The sequence below is a fragment of the Pinus tabuliformis genome, chromosome 6, assembly GCF_031772625.1.
Source record: "Pinus tabuliformis cultivar Carrire ecotype Pingquan chromosome 6, CPIR1, whole genome shotgun sequence".
NCBI classification, from domain to species: Eukaryota; Viridiplantae; Streptophyta; class Pinopsida; order Pinales; family Pinaceae; genus Pinus; species Pinus tabuliformis.
Window position 1 is genome coordinate 1019487871 of NC_142292.1, and position 15893 is coordinate 1019503763.

Sequence of the window (15893 nt, forward strand, 5' to 3'; positions counted from 1 at the left end):
TACCATGGTCCAAAACCATAGGTTCAAGTACCAAGGACTAACTACCACGGACCAAAGGTAAGTTTTCCAACATATACGCGCTTTTCCTTGCGTGAAAGTGCGTGTATACGCATACACGCCTTTGTAACGTCTAACCCGCGTGTATACGCATCTTCGTCTAGATGAACCTGCGTATATGTCTTTTCCTTCATTCTGAAAGCCTAAACTGAGATCTGTTATCAAAGAGAGTTGCCATCAAGGACAACACCTGTGCCATAGCTCCAAACCTATGCCATAATGCCAACATTTTAGTCTTCATAATTGTCATTATACTCATGTTATTATGTATATCTCAAGTTACAAGAAAAAGAAGAAAGAAAAATATTATTTTTAAGCATGGGTTTCATGCTCAATTTAAATGGTCATTTAGATCAACGATGCATTTCATGCTCCTAAGGTTTGTCAAGTCAAAAGAATATTTTTCTTGAGTCAAGAGAGTCTTTGTCATTTGGATAAGACCCTATTGGGCAAGTTGTAACATGTAAAATTTTTTTTTTTAGTATAGAAAGCCTAAAAGACCTCTAAGACCAAGTCAACCATATCAACATGAAGTTAGCCTAGGAGGGGCCTAATCAACCACATGATAAGATTGTATAAAGGAGGAGAGTTCGAATAATTTGTACATACTTCTACAGTTCGATCTCAAGCAAGAATAAAATAAGAAAAGAAGCGTAGGTCTAGGATAAGGAAGCATCTTAAGAAGGATATGAAATTATGATTTTGAAGTCTAATTTCTCTCATACATGCAAGCAATCTAGGGTTTCTGCAATTTGTTGGGAGCCAAAATTGCAGGTATGAATTTCAGACCTGAAGTAAAGGACCAAAACTGTGGGTGGAAGCAGATTGGAGGAAGTTTGACTTTTGTTGACATTGTTGACTAGTGCTTTCTTAAAGAAGGATTTGTTATAGGGCTGACTTGGTGCTTGGAGGAGGTCTTAGATTTGGTATTTTGGCCTTGGATTACTCATTTCATCATATTATATAAGAAGATAAGAGAATCTTTTGGGTTTTCCCCTTGGAGGGGTTTTGCCTGGCTTGGAGCCTACTTCTTGTGTCCATTGTCTTTATTGATTTTGATCTTGATAATTGTTTGATGAAAAAATCTAATATAGAACAAAGAAGATAAGATAATTTCACAAGATTTTATCAAGGATAAGGATAATTGTTTAAATAGCTGCCCTACTAGGTTCTCCAACAAAGACAACTATTCAAACAATGTTTTAGTTATTGTGTTGTAGGTATGGGAGGAATAATGAATGGTCAGAAAATTAGAGTTTTTAAATGTTCCAACAAGGTCAATTGAAGCTAACTCTAACCAAATTAAATGACAATCTTGTGAAAATGAACTCAATTGTACAAGGAAAGGATTTACCCTAATTCAATTTCCAAACAACTATTCAAGTGAGCAATGAAACTAAACTTACATGATACATAATGTAAACTACTATGTTTTGATGACTTAAAATACTTTAAATCTAGTTGTAGGATAGGAGACTCACACTTGCTGAAAATAAATCAATTATCTATTTGCAAGAAAGGAAACTCTAGCTAATTACGAGAAAAGAAATTCTAGATAATTATAGGAAATTCTTGAAAGGAAAAAACTCTGCATGAAAGGAAATCTATTCTATGACCTTACAACTCAATAATTGGTAAACACTCAAATTGGAATTTAATACACTCAGAATTCAATACAAGACAACGTGAGATAGTGTGATGATATTATGTTCGATATTGCCAACCCAATAAGTAACTCAATTCAATTTATCATATTTATAAATATGTCATAATTATTCACACATGCACAAAAATTTAGTTGAACTTGTGAAATTGTTACATGCAAGAGAGAAAATATGATCTCTTGTGAATTCTAAGTATATGTATTAGCTTCAGTGATTTTTGCTAGACTATATGTATTATGTGACTCATCTGATATTAATACAAAAATCTTGCTTTTTTCGTACTGAAAAAAGAAGAAGAGAGAAAATATGATCTTTTACACTCTTCCACTTTCGTAAACTAATTGCACATCAGGAAAAATAGAGAAACAAGTCAAAATAAAAACTACTAAATCTAATTAAAAATACAACGATACCTTGCTAAGGAAGGGGTTGTGTCTCCTTTGATTAGGTACTGACATGAGCTAACAAGAGTTGGCTTGATTAAATACTCATTCATAACAAACACAAATGCACATAACTCATATGGACTTATTTATTAACTAGAAACCATTTTACATGTTGATAGAATTACAACATATTCTTCTATATATCCCACTTATCTACGTGCTCAAGAGAGGGTGGTTTTATAATATTTCGTGAGTATATATTATCAGAAAATGTTCAAAGAATAGCCATGAGGATCTATGAATCTCAAGTTGTTCTAACTTGCTTGACTAATCTCATAGCTTGGCTTCAACAACCAATGCAAGATAACATACAATTCCCTTTTATTACAATATGGTCGTGTCAACTATTACATCTGCAAGTAAATATCTCTTAGATGTCTTTGACCGATCCTCACAAGGTGATTTATGTTAGCATGTTGAATTCCAAACAGGGGATAAAACTATTGCTATCTCCTTTGAAAAAACATGAAGTTGTGGATGTGTCACATCCTTGGAATCATGATGTATTGGAAAAACAGGGGCTTTGTTTGGAGTAGAGACAACACTACCACAAATAAGAGTAATAGTACTACACCTAACCAAGTAATCACATTGCAACAAAAAAAGAGTAACAACGCTACGATTACACAAGAGTCAACATTGTGACAAGCTGAGAGTAACAACATGGTGGTCGGTGGTGTAATAAGAATAGTGCCAATAGGGTAATGACAATAGTGACCATTAGTGTAACAACAACATTGTATTGACGGTGTAACAACAATGGTGACCTAGGGGTGTGACAACAATAATGACCATCAATGTAATAACAAACAATGTACCAATGGTGTAACATTATCTTGCACATGTCATCTTGGAGTAGTTTCTCATGAACCATTTTCTTGAGTAAGCTATAAAAGGCTAATTTCTCTCAGTCACAATAACATAATTCACTAAAATGACATGAGTTATAGGGGAACATACATTAAAGACAAAATATAATGTTATAATTTAATGTGAGCTCAAAAATGGCTAAAATGACAAGCAAAAAGGATAAAAAAGGTAAAAGATGAGTGTTGAAATTATGGTGTTTTAGGTGTCCATCAATTTACACTCGAAAGACAGTTTCTCATGGTCAAAATTTTGGATGTATTTCCACTTGTCTATCTCAAATACTACCACTTTAGGAAGCCCTTTTTTAAGGTTGAATTCAACACATATCTTAGTGCATGACTATAGATTCTCCTTCATTTTGACTTTATCCACATATTTCCCAAGAGTCTTTCTTATGCATCTCAGAGCATTGTCATTCCAAAATGTAAAGGAAGATGGGGAAGAGAAACCCACATCGACATAATAGAAGTTGTATCACCTTCCAGGTTGAAATCCGAGGTCCATTTGTTAAGATATAGTCCTTGCACAAATAAAGTAAGGGTTGCTTCTAAATATCAAACGGTAGTGATCCTCTCTAAATTTGAACAGAAAATCGAAGAACCCCTTTATGCAGAAGAAATGTTGACTCTAGCCCTTGGTTGAGGTTTCCAAGTTTTATTGATCTAAGAAGATACTGTCTTTTGGGAGGGACAAATTCTTGTAAATTGGCATATCAATCCTTTGGTTGTCAACTAGGGCTTAATAGTCAAGATTTCTTCTTATGATTTTATAAATTGAGAATGTTGGCTTTTAATAGAACGAATAAACTTTGTCACAATGACTTGGAATGTTACTCCATGTTCATTTAGGGGGGTTGAAACCTATCCTGCTAACTCTTCCATGGCTCAAGATCTAGGATTTCAAAGTGCTAAAAACTCTTCTCATAATGTAATACATTCCATAAACAAGAATTCACCACACAAATTTCAATATAGATGTGGTTGAAGGCAATCCTTACTTGCATGTGACATGTAACTCCATTGCTTCTTCCACTCAAAGCACCTTGAAGAGCAATAGATGAATCGATAATCACTCTAAATCATGAGCAACATATAAAAGAGATACATTTAAAAAAAGATACGCTTAAAAAATAATTCATGGAAGATAAGTACCAAATAAGGGAGACGCACTTAGAAATGATTCATGAAAGATAAATGCACTAGGAAATCAATTTTATAATATATAAAACTCGCAAATTATGAATAATCCAACCCATTGATAAGTAATGCATAAATAAAAAATTACAAAAAAATTAGTTTATAATATGTAAATTCCCAAAAAGTTAGTTTATGAAATCTCACGCGTTAAGCAGTGAAAAATTATTAGAATATATTAACAAGGGAACAATTCACCTCCTATAGTTTATTAATGTTTTAACGTACGTATATGAACATTTCATGTATTGACCTAATAATGGAGTGTATGTGTATGGCTTTGCGGTGGAGGCAGTGGACAAATTTATGTACGAAACTTTTAATATAACATGCTAAACACGTGAAACCATACAAATTTACAAAGTTCCAAACCAAAACCGGCATGGGATTCAACGGCTGATTTATGATTTATGGGCATATGCATTCTACTACTTCTTGCTTTAATGGATTCTACTTTTGACTCTTAACATATTGATATGAATCATGGGGGAGTGTAATCTCACGTGAATATTCATTCTCACTAATGTTTCTAAATTATTGTTTTTTTAATAGATCTGTCCACGTTCTCACTTCCTTGTGATTTATTATTGTTATTATAAGTTTGTATGGGTTGCCTCAATGAGTGTCTCGTGGTCCCTGGAATGTTATGTCGGTCAGTCCATTTCTCCACTGTTGTGTGAAAAATTAAGTTTTTCAGGAGAGAGCAGAGTTTCTTTCCAGCTGGCCACTCGATTATCTTTACTGGTTGGTGATGATTCAGTCTCCCAGCCTGCGCCTCTATCAATTATTAACTCGTGCTTGGCAACAGCCTTTATTTTTTTTGTGACATAGACTATCAACAGTCCTCGGAAATTGCAGATTATTAGCTGTAAATATGTCTACTCATCCAAATGCTTACGTGTAATACAAAATTTGCAGGACTCAGAAGGCACGCAAAACCCAGGTAATCTTTTGTACAAGGTTTAAAATATGTTCGTACCGCGGAAGCCCAGTTAAATAGGAAGCAAACGTTTAAAAAACAGCCTGGCGTGTTTAAAATATGGAGTACAGTGGAGCTTCCAGCCTGTCATTAGCAGGACGGATTTCCAACGGTCACTGTTTGCCTGCAATATAATAACTGCTGAGTGGACAAAAGAGTTATTGTAGTGGAGTTTTTCTCCATACGCTGCAGAGAATATGCAGTACCATTTGTTTCGAACACGCGACCAAGCGTGGCAAATTCCTTGTCTGTAACTCGGGGTTAGGCTCTAGTGGTTTGGCAGAGCGCTAGCTCGTTTAACGTTGGGGCCCGGTCGGATGATGCCGGACCGCTTTCACGGATACCTAAAAATCTGATTTTGAGAGGACACTGTGGCTGTCTATACTTTGCATTTGCATTTGGTAGATATTTTTGGGCCAGCGTAATATAAAGTCGGAGCAGAGGCCTATATATTTCACACTGGTTCTGTTGGGTAGCAGCGTAGTGCAGATAAGCTGTTGTTAATATGGCTTCTTTGAGTATGCAGAGCTGCTTCTTAATTCTGGCTCTTTGCTTCTGGGCATCCCATTGTGCACAGTTTAATGATATCTTCGAGCCCAGCTGGGCGACAGATCATGTTATGTATGAGGGAGAGCTGTTGAAGCTTAAGCTGGACAATATTTCCGGTATTTCTTTGCAGGCATTACTATTCTCTTTCGAATATTAAGGGTTTTTCGATGGTTGAGTAAAGGTTTTATTTTTTATTTTATTTAAGTTCATGTGATTCAATGTTCAGGGGCTGGCTTTGCTTCCAAGGCAACATATTTGTTTGGAAAAGCAGGGGCACAGATTAAGCTCGTTCCAGGTGACTCTGCAGGCACAGTTACTGCTTTTTATGTAAGCTACTGCAACTCAGCTTTGGAATCGCTTTTTTTTTTTTAGCATTTGCTGTTTCTGTGGTTGATATCATTTTCATGTGCTCTGCTCAGATGTCTTCTGAGGGGACTCTGCACGACGAATTCGATTTCGAATTCTTGGGAAATGCTTCGGGTGAGCCTTACACTGTGCAGACTAATATCTATTCCAACGGCACTGGCAAAAGGGAACAACGCATTTACCTCTGGTTCGACCCCACGGCAGATTTCCATTCCTATTCTTTTCTGTGGAACCACAACCAAGTTGTGTAAGTATATGACATCACTTTTGTAATTTTTTTGTTACAGAGGATTGCCCTTTATAGATTTCAATTAATGTTTGAATGATTTATTGCAGATTCTTTGTGGATAGTGTTCCGATTCGGGTATTCCCCAACAACGAGCGGCTGGGAGTCCCATATCCGAAAAGCCAGCCGATGAGAGTATCCTCCTCAATCTGGAATGCAGACGACTGGGCTACACAAGGCGGGCTGGTGAAGACAAACTGGAGCCATTCTCCTTTCATCTCCACTTACAAAAGCTTCGACATTGATGCAAACGAATATGGACTGACTGCAGAATCAGGAGGAGTTAATGAGACTGGAAATAAGTGGTGGGATATGCCCTCTTATTCTTCCCTCTCTCCACAGCAAAGGCGAATGCTCCGATGGGTGCATCGGAACTACATTATCTATGACTATTGCAAAGATTCAACAAGGTTTTCCACTTCGCCACCTGAGTGTGCAGGCCTCCGTTTCTAGTCCATTATGTTTTAACATTTCTGAGTGTAGAGCCCTGCTTGCTCAGCTCAATTTTGCTGTTGGTGGTGGCAATGCAACTGATGAATCTCTATGATGTTTCCACACAGACGAAATCATGGTACTATCTCAATGATGCCTCTGGGGATAGCTTCTGCTAGTCATTCTCCTAATGTGTAATATGAAGCCGGAATGTTTATATACATTCTGGCATTATCAGGAATAATGCAATCTTTTTTTCCATTGTAATCCCCTGTCATGTTATTGTCTAAATCACTACACTCTTGCTACTATTCCATGCCCTGTTCTATGAATCAGGTTATATTATGTTACATTATATGGCCAGTCACATTTACATTAACCGGGATGTTACGCGAGAGCTTTAAATTGCCATTCAATGTGAATTATGACATGACATGCCACACAGTAAGGACGGACCAATATCAAAATTTAAAGGACATAAATCAGAGCCTCTTGCACACATCGGTGTATATACATTTAAAGCATTAATCGGAGTATATACAATTTAAATTAGAGCCATATATTTACGTTGAGCTCATAAATAGTTAAATGGCATCTTTGAACTAATAAATAGTTAAATAGCATGTTTGAAAGAAGACGTGGTCAACAAGATAATTTATAACGCCCCTCTTTATTTTTTTTTGATACTTTTGAAAATAAGTTCAAACAAAATTATTTTACTTTTATATCATGGCAAAGGCAGAAAACCTTTAGCTCTTCCTATTTTTACATTCATAAATGGAACTTTTTAACTTTCATAAATAAGTGGACCATAAAAAGTAGCTTAATAATGGAGCATTATAATGAGAAAGAAGGGGCGTAGATATTTATGAAAGATGAAAGTACTTTCTGACTTTCTTGACCAAGTTCATCCATCTTTCAATCGTCTTTTGTTTTAGAATTATTTTCCGTCTTCGCTACGTTTATAAGAAAGTTTTTTTCGGTCCTGGCCATATACTTGTAGCACTGTCTGGCGCATTATTAATCTACCCATTAGTCTTGAGTATTATAGTAGAGCGAGCACTTTCTGGCACATTATTAATCTACCGATTACTCTCGGGTATAATATTAGAAATGTAATTAAATATTAAATATTATGTTATTAGTTAATTATATGAATAATAAGCTAATAATGTAGTATTTTTATATTGTTCAATTATTTGCTTATGGTATACACCACTTTTTTTTTCATAAATAAATATTAAGCATTATGTAATTAGTTAACTATATAAATAATAATCTAATCATGCAGATATTGTTCAATTATTTGCTTATGGCATACACATGGCATACACAATTTAGGATTACAACATGTACGTTAAAAGAGGGTCATTTTGAGGTTGTACTCTCAAAGATTTTGATGAAAGCACTTTCCAAAGAAGTTAATTTATCTTTCGACCCTCATCTTTTTGACAATTATTTTTAGTCTTACAACTTTATAAGAATTATTTTTTTTGTTAGTCCTGGCCATGTAATGTAACATTTTCTGGTTACGTAAATAATCTATCAATGAGTATTATATTAGAGTATTAAGTGAATACGTTTTTTATTATTATAAATATTAAGTAATGTATAGTTAATAATGAGAATAATATAATATTCAAGATACAAGATGGAAAGGTTAAAAGCTAATTATTAGTTTAGTGTTTTTAAAGATTTTTTTTTTAATTAATTAATTAATTTATTTGTTTTTATATTTACCAATTATTTACTTCGAATTTTTATTATGTTTCATGGCGTCACTTTTAGGATTACAATATATTTTACAATTATGCTAAGTTTTGTATTTGATTATAGTTTATATTTAGTAGGAGAAATCATTGAATTTGTAGAATATTACAATAAATTTAATAGAAAATTTGGTACTTTTCATGTTTTGATAGAAGGAAAATTTTAATATTTTAAAAGAAAAATTGGTATCAATATGATAGTGTGCAACATAATGGGTGGTACAAGTGAATGGACATAGGCTTCTGTCGAAGTTTTACTTATTTCTGGTAACATTCCACAATGAATGTAATGGGTGGTGAGAGTGAATGAACGTTGACTTCCGTTGAAGCTCTACTTATACCTTGTAACATTCCATAATGAATGTAATGTGTGGTGAGAGTGAATATATATAAGCTTTTGTTGTTTATGTTGTAAGTCCTCACTAGTTGTTCAACATTTGAAATTGTCTTGGTGGTTGTGGTGTGAGTAAATGAAGAGTTGTTTTTATTGTCACGTTTGTGTTGTCAAACTCTCATTGTTTTGTATGTTGTAAATGGTGGTAGGGTTATCTCATTTGTGTTGTCAACCTTGAATTGCTTTGTTTCCCATTATGAAAGGTGGTAGTATTGCTACTTCATCTATCATGAATTTATGTTGCCGTGGTCTTGTTGGTTATGGTGTTGGTGGGACGAGTGTTTCTAGTTGTACTGGTGGAGAGAGTGAGTGCACTCACTATTGCCTTGTTTAAAGTTGGCCTTCATTTTGTGTCGTTGTTATTTGGATTAGATCATTTTATTATTTCTTCATTCATCTTAATGCTTTCAGAGTGGAAAAAGTGAAGGAATAAGCTCACAAGACCATCTTTTATGACGGGACCTAGTTTGGCAAATTGGGGTTTGAAACCCCCTGGGAGTAGTTTGAGGCATGAAATGACATTTTTGAGGGGTAACAATTCGCTGCTTAAGTGCAATCCCTGTTTGTACTATCTACACGCAGAGACCTTTCTAATGGCGCAAGCATCATCTCAATCAAACTTTGTATGCAAAAATTATGCCACTCGGAAGTTGATCTTCTTTTTATCACCATAATTCGAGAGGATACCACATCAAACCTCGTTATTAATGCAAAAGGGTCTAGCCACGTGACCATGATGAAAAAAAGTCTAGAAGAGTCAATATTGTAACTCTAGTTTAGAATTGAAAGAGTCAAATCTAACCAACCACTAGTGGGCTATTGAGTTGTGTTATAACTACACCACTAGGAGGAACAATAGTGCCATTCTATTCAAGTGCATTTTGTTCCATAGATGTGTACAGTAGCCAGATATTGGATAAAGAGAGAAAACAAAGAGGATTAGTGCACTGTAGCAGCGCACGGGCCACAAGGGTTTCCCAAGGTATATCTTGTTTTAATTTGTTGTTTGTGAGTTTTATTTCATTATTCTCTATTTTATGCATAGTTATAATTTGCATGCATATAAATAAATGATATTTTACAGATCCATAAATCTAGGAAGCTAGGAGTTTACATATGCATATTTGTAATCATTATGGAAGCTAGGAGTTTGCAAGAGCTCCAACTATCTTTTATGTTATTCAAGTCTTAACAGCGATGAATGCCTTTTGCTAATATTTATGTTGTGGTATAGTTAGGGGGTGTGAATGGATGCTCATGATGGTTGTGTAGTAATGAGTGTGGAGACAAGGGCTTGGTTGTATGGGGCTATTTATTACATTTTTGGGTAAGCTGTTCTAAATAATAGTTAATGGGATTTCATGGCTTATAAAATTATTAGTGAAATCATCAAAAATTAAATATAAAAATTGCATATTTATTTATTATTATTATTTTTTTCTTCCATAAAGTGGGTGGGAGTAAATTTGGTGCTAGATTTAGTTGCTTTAGATGGTTATTCGTTACACTACAACAAAGTCATAACAAATATATACTATTTTTATTAGGTTGAAATGGTAAAGATTAAATTTGGTTAAGATTACTTGGACACAAACTGAAAGAATACTTGCATTAGTGCTCCAATAGGGCAAATAATAGTGCAAATGAGATAAGCTTAGAGTCTTTCTCGGCATTGAACTTGAACACTTGGATTTGAACACACACTAGGTTGTTTTAAATCAACAATTCTTGAGTGGTTACATATGTCATAATTATGCCTAATTTTTGTGCTTGAATATGGTCCATCCACTTTGGTTTTTTTAAATTATAATTTCCATAATTTTCATTGTCCCTCTACCTTTGTTGTTCAAAAGAACGTCGTTTGAAAATTAAGTGTGGGTTTATTATGTGAGAAGAGAATAAACAATGTATGGTTTGTTCCAATTAGGTTATAAATGGTTTGGTTATTAGAAGGATTGAGTTTCATGCTTGCTTTCATCTCTACAAAATGATTGTTCTTTCCATACTCCATTATGTAAGGATTTTAGCATATTCATTTAACGATTGAGTATATTCATTTTGCTTGAATCTTTAAGACTTTTTGGTTTTTTTTTTTTTTAATTGTATTTATGTTTAGAGACTAATTCATTTTCTAGTTAAGTATGTTTAAAAAAATAATATATGAGAATTAAAGTAGTGTTTTGTTATTAAGAAGAGTGGAATAGAAATTGTGATATTTTGTTTATATGATTTATTATTTGAATTTTTTTAACATGTAATGTATTAAAATTGGAAATTGATATCCCCTAGGGCTAGTTTAATTGGTCAAGTCTCCATCGTTAAAACCCCTTTTGTGATTGAGAGGTCACGGGTTCAATGCCCTTAACACTCTTGGGGCCAGGCTCCATGGTTGAAGCGACAAGAAGTGATCCCTTCGGGTGGATCTATCTAGTACAAATATTCCATGGATGTAGCGGTCGTCAATCTCTAAGGTTTGTGAACCACATAGAAAAAATAAAAAAATAAAAATTGCAAATTGATTTCAAATTGTTATAATTGGTGTTTTAGTTAGAAGGAATGAATTGTATACTTATGAGTAGAAGTATTATGCATTACTGTTGTATAAAGTACATAAATAAGTCCTTCATATATAATAATGGAAGAGACCCAATGTTAGTTAAAGATAGTTATGACAACTAGGTAGATAAGAAATCCTACACGAGCTTACAATTCATAACAGTTGTCTTATTGGAAAAATGAGAGTTGTAAATAACCAACACTAGCACCCTGCCTTCAGCGAAATGTAGAGTAAACATAAGGAAAAATTGGGTCCTAACAACAAGGCTTGATAAGATACCCAATTACAAGCTCCCACAATGCTCTGGTTCTTCCTCTCAGCGACCCCATTCTGTTGTGGGTTGTGGGGATTTGTCAGTTCTCTTCGAATTCCTTCTTTGGCACAAAATTCCTTGAAGTCATTAGAAACATTCTCACCTCCATTTTCACTCTTGAGCGCCTTCACCTTCTTGTTGGTCTCTTTCTCAACTAGTGCCTTGAACTCTACAAACTTTGAGAATGTCCAACACTTCCTTGAGAAATCATTAATAAAAATAACATAGTATTTATGTTTGGCAGTGGAGGCTTTCCAGAAGGGTCCATTGACATCAGAGTGGACTCTCTCCATGATTTCATGTGCTTTGTTGTCTCGACCATGGAATGTGGATTTCAGATACTTCCCCAAGGTATAACCTTTGCATACATCGTGATACTCAAGTGGTCCTTTAGGGAGGCTAATGGTTATTTTCTGCATAATTTTTAAGGCGACATGATGAAAATGGCTCAATATCCTATGTCAGAGCTCATCGACATTGTTATCACTCTAGGAAACTCTCCTAGGTTGTAGCTCGGAGATGCGTGGTAACATATAATCTTCAATGTTGTTCTCGGAACTATTGGAATGGATGAAGTTTTGGATCAAGCCAGATAACTGTTTCAACTCTGTTTTCACTCCAGACATGCATGAACACCCTCAGCTTGACAAGGCTTTAGACCACTAATGCTCAATAGTTTAAGATTTAATGGATAGATGGAGAACACTGACTGTACCGGCAGATGCATATATAAACACATATGAATGGCTAGCTACATATAGTAAAAGAAGCTTGCAAATCTAATTTATCAACGCAGAGATAAGATGACAATTATCTGGCATTAGACACAGAGGAAACATGAACAACATATTCAATTGCAAATCTAATATATCAACGCATAGATAAGATGGCAGTTATCTAGCATTAGACACAGAAGAAATCATGAATAGACTATCCAAGTGCAAGCTTAGAACAGAAGAGAAATGGATATTGAACATGTAACAACAAAAGAAGCTTGTATTACTGGAATGAAGATGAGAAGTTGCAAGGAACAAAGTATCTACAGTGTCCAAAAGTTGAACCCTTCATACATTTAGCTTTTAGCCTTTTATAGGCCTTTTACAATGCTCCTGAGCTCTCAAAGGCTCGAAGTCTTAATCTATCCTCTATGTCCCTTTAACTATTTGATGCCCTAACTAGGTAAGCGTGGGCTCGAAGGATTCTTCTTCTAACCGCAGAGTAACTTCATTATGTTAGTTTGCTGCGATGTATGGGAGCTCTCTCGTGCTAGAGATGCCCCACAATTGTTCTGTTTGTTTGGTTGTGTTGCGTTGTCTATGCTCGATGATCATTTGTTGGTTTTGGATGAGTTGCGCGTGCTGTGGCCCTTGTTATTCCCTTTCGGGTCTCTGTTTCCCAGCAATCTGTCTCCTGGACTCTATTTTGTGATGGAATGGGTCTTTGGGCCTCTGTTTTCCTTTTAATTGTTTATGATGACTGTTTTCCTATTTTTACACAGAAAATGTTGCACACAGCAAAATCCTGCCCATCTCTGTTCTTCCGAAGTTCAAAAGTCCTTAAAACTGGGCTATTCTCCCACTGGGTCCGCCCTCTCGGTCGCTATCGCAAGTCGCACATGCCCTGTCCCTGTGTTCTCTTTGTATTTTGAAATACTTAAAAAACACGGGAAATACATTGAAAATGGCTACCTCCGGACTTCAAATATTATATATTTCCCTTCCCGGACCCTTTCGGGTCTGGGTCTTGTCGCATATCGCAAGTCCAAGGTTCCCTTTGTATTTCTTTGAAATACGAAAAACTGCGAAAATACATTGGAAATGGCCTTCCTACGGACCTGAAATATTATGAAATAATACTTATAATGCTGTCGGGTCTGGTTTGTCGGGCCGCAGTATGTGTATATGCCAGCTCCCATGTGTAGCTGATGCGATATAGCGATGCGATCAATCGCAATTGCATGTTGCTCATGTCAGAGGTCTTCCATATAACATGGTGTATGTCCCTGCCAATTTGCGACCCTACGACGTGATGTGGGCCATCGATTTGCGCGCTTGATCGACTGTCCACATTGCATCGTTGATCGCCATCGCTTTGCGCACTTACTCCGCCTGCTTCCTGCGTCGATTGTGACCTGCCGATCCGATCATCGGAGATCGCTGATCGGGGGTGTCCTCCGCCCAACCTTAAGTCCTCCTCTGTGTAGTGCCGATTGCGATTTGCCGCTTACACCTGGGCCGTTGATCGGCCAGATCTAACGGTTGCTGTGCAATTGGCTGTGTACGCCTGCGATAATGGTTTTTCACCGTTTTTTGAGTGTTTTAGCCTCCCGATAGTGCTTTCCTGCCATGCTAAGGGTTCTTGGCATGTGCTAGTTTTGATCTTTGAATGATCCTTAAGAGAATTTCGAAGCCTTCAGTAGTGTTTTGGATCCATTTTTGGGCCAAATGCTTCCAAGGCTAACAGACATCATGACTCTGCACTTTCTATGCCTTACTGCTTAATCCAGCACAATCTTCCACATCAATTTTATATGGGTTCTTCACACGAACCCTGATCTGCTTCACCTGTCCAGTGGCTATGTGTCTTAAAAAGACTTTACCTTTGTTGAAGATCCCATCATAACCACTGTCTTCCAAAACTGCTACAGAGATGTGATTCTTCTTTAGGCCTAGAACAAATATGACATCTTTGTGGTGGAGAGGGGATCCAGATTCCCTATTAAAGGTTATGGTACCAATCCTTATAGAATTGCACCTTCTGTCGTCCCCAAGCTCAATATGAATCTTGAGATCTTTCTCCTCCAGGTCACTGAAAAACTCTCTGCACCCTGTCATGTGCAACAAGGCTCGTGAGTCCAAGTACCACACACTCCCCATCATAGTGCTGGCCATGCATGTGATAAGGGTGAAGTCTAGCTCGAACTATGAAGCCAATGCTTCGCTTGTTTCTCTTCTTGAGTTCTTCTTGCTAGAATTTTTGTGTGGACACTTTTTAGCATAGTGCTTGAATTCATGACAATTGAAGCATTTTATTTTGGACAAGTATTTCTTCTTTCCCCCTTCGTTGGACTTTGGTTTGGATTGAGATTTCTTCCCTTTTGCCTTGTTTCCCTTTCCAATCAATGCAAAATTTTCTTCATCCTCTGCTTTGGATGAAGTTCCATCCCGATTATTTCTCCTAAACTCTTCTTGAACCAAATCGGACTACAAACTTTCCTAATTTGGTAAAGTTTTCCTTCCATTCATAGACTCCTCGTAACTGTGCCAGGATTTTGGACGACCTAGGAAATCTAGGCTCACTAGGTCATTTTCTACAATAGTCACACCAACCCCTCCAAGCTCAGCCTGAACTTGTGTAAATCTGGCGAGATCCTACGAAATAATGTCATTCTCCCACATCTTGATATTTTGAAGTTTGTCTTTGAGGGCCAGTTTTCTATGGTCACTGCTATTCTCGAATAGCTCTGTTAGTGCCTTCCACATTGCGAAAGGAGTTTCTTTCCCATGGAGATTTGAGACAATGTGGTCTCGCACTCCCTCCAAGATAATTCTCCTCGCCTTGGCTACATCTTTCTTCCATTGGGCTAGGTTTTGTGCATCAATTAATCGTGGTTTTTCAATGTCTGTCTTGAAATATTCCAACAATCCATTGTCATCAAGCACCACCTCCATGCGATCCTTCCATGAAATGAAATTCGAGCTGCCTTCCAAGGCATACTCTAATCTCAGCCCATTGAAGGTCATCTTCCCAACTCTGAAGAGATCCTGCTACACTGAAGCTGCAAATTCGAACCTCCTGAGGAACAACTTCGAAATTCCTGTTCTAATGTGAATCTAGCTCTGATACCATGTATAAATTTGGTGATAGAATTGCAACTGCTCAAGATATTTAATTTAAAATCAAGAGACACAATTTTACTCTACTTCTCTACGGAAATTAATTTACAATTTAGAACAACATTCATAGATGCGCAATAAGAAAAACCACACATGCATAATATTTTATAGGGGAAACCAAC

The 15893-nt window shown here is 36.2% G+C and overlaps 1 protein-coding gene across 1 annotated transcript; it reads left to right on the forward strand.

Annotated features, from left to right (window-relative positions):
• Nucleotides 1-5639: 5639 nt before the first annotated feature.
• LOC149262459 (xyloglucan endotransglucosylase protein 6-like) lies at nt 5640-7109 on the forward strand. Its single transcript, XM_089424690.1, has 4 exons — nt 5640-5874; nt 5985-6085; nt 6178-6371; nt 6461-7109. The coding sequence occupies exons 1-4, from the start codon at nt 5715-5717 to the stop codon at nt 6861-6863; spliced, it is 858 nt and encodes a 285-aa protein (XP_089280816.1). The 5' UTR covers nt 5640-5714; the 3' UTR covers nt 6864-7109.
• Nucleotides 7110-15893: the final 8784 nt, after the last annotated feature.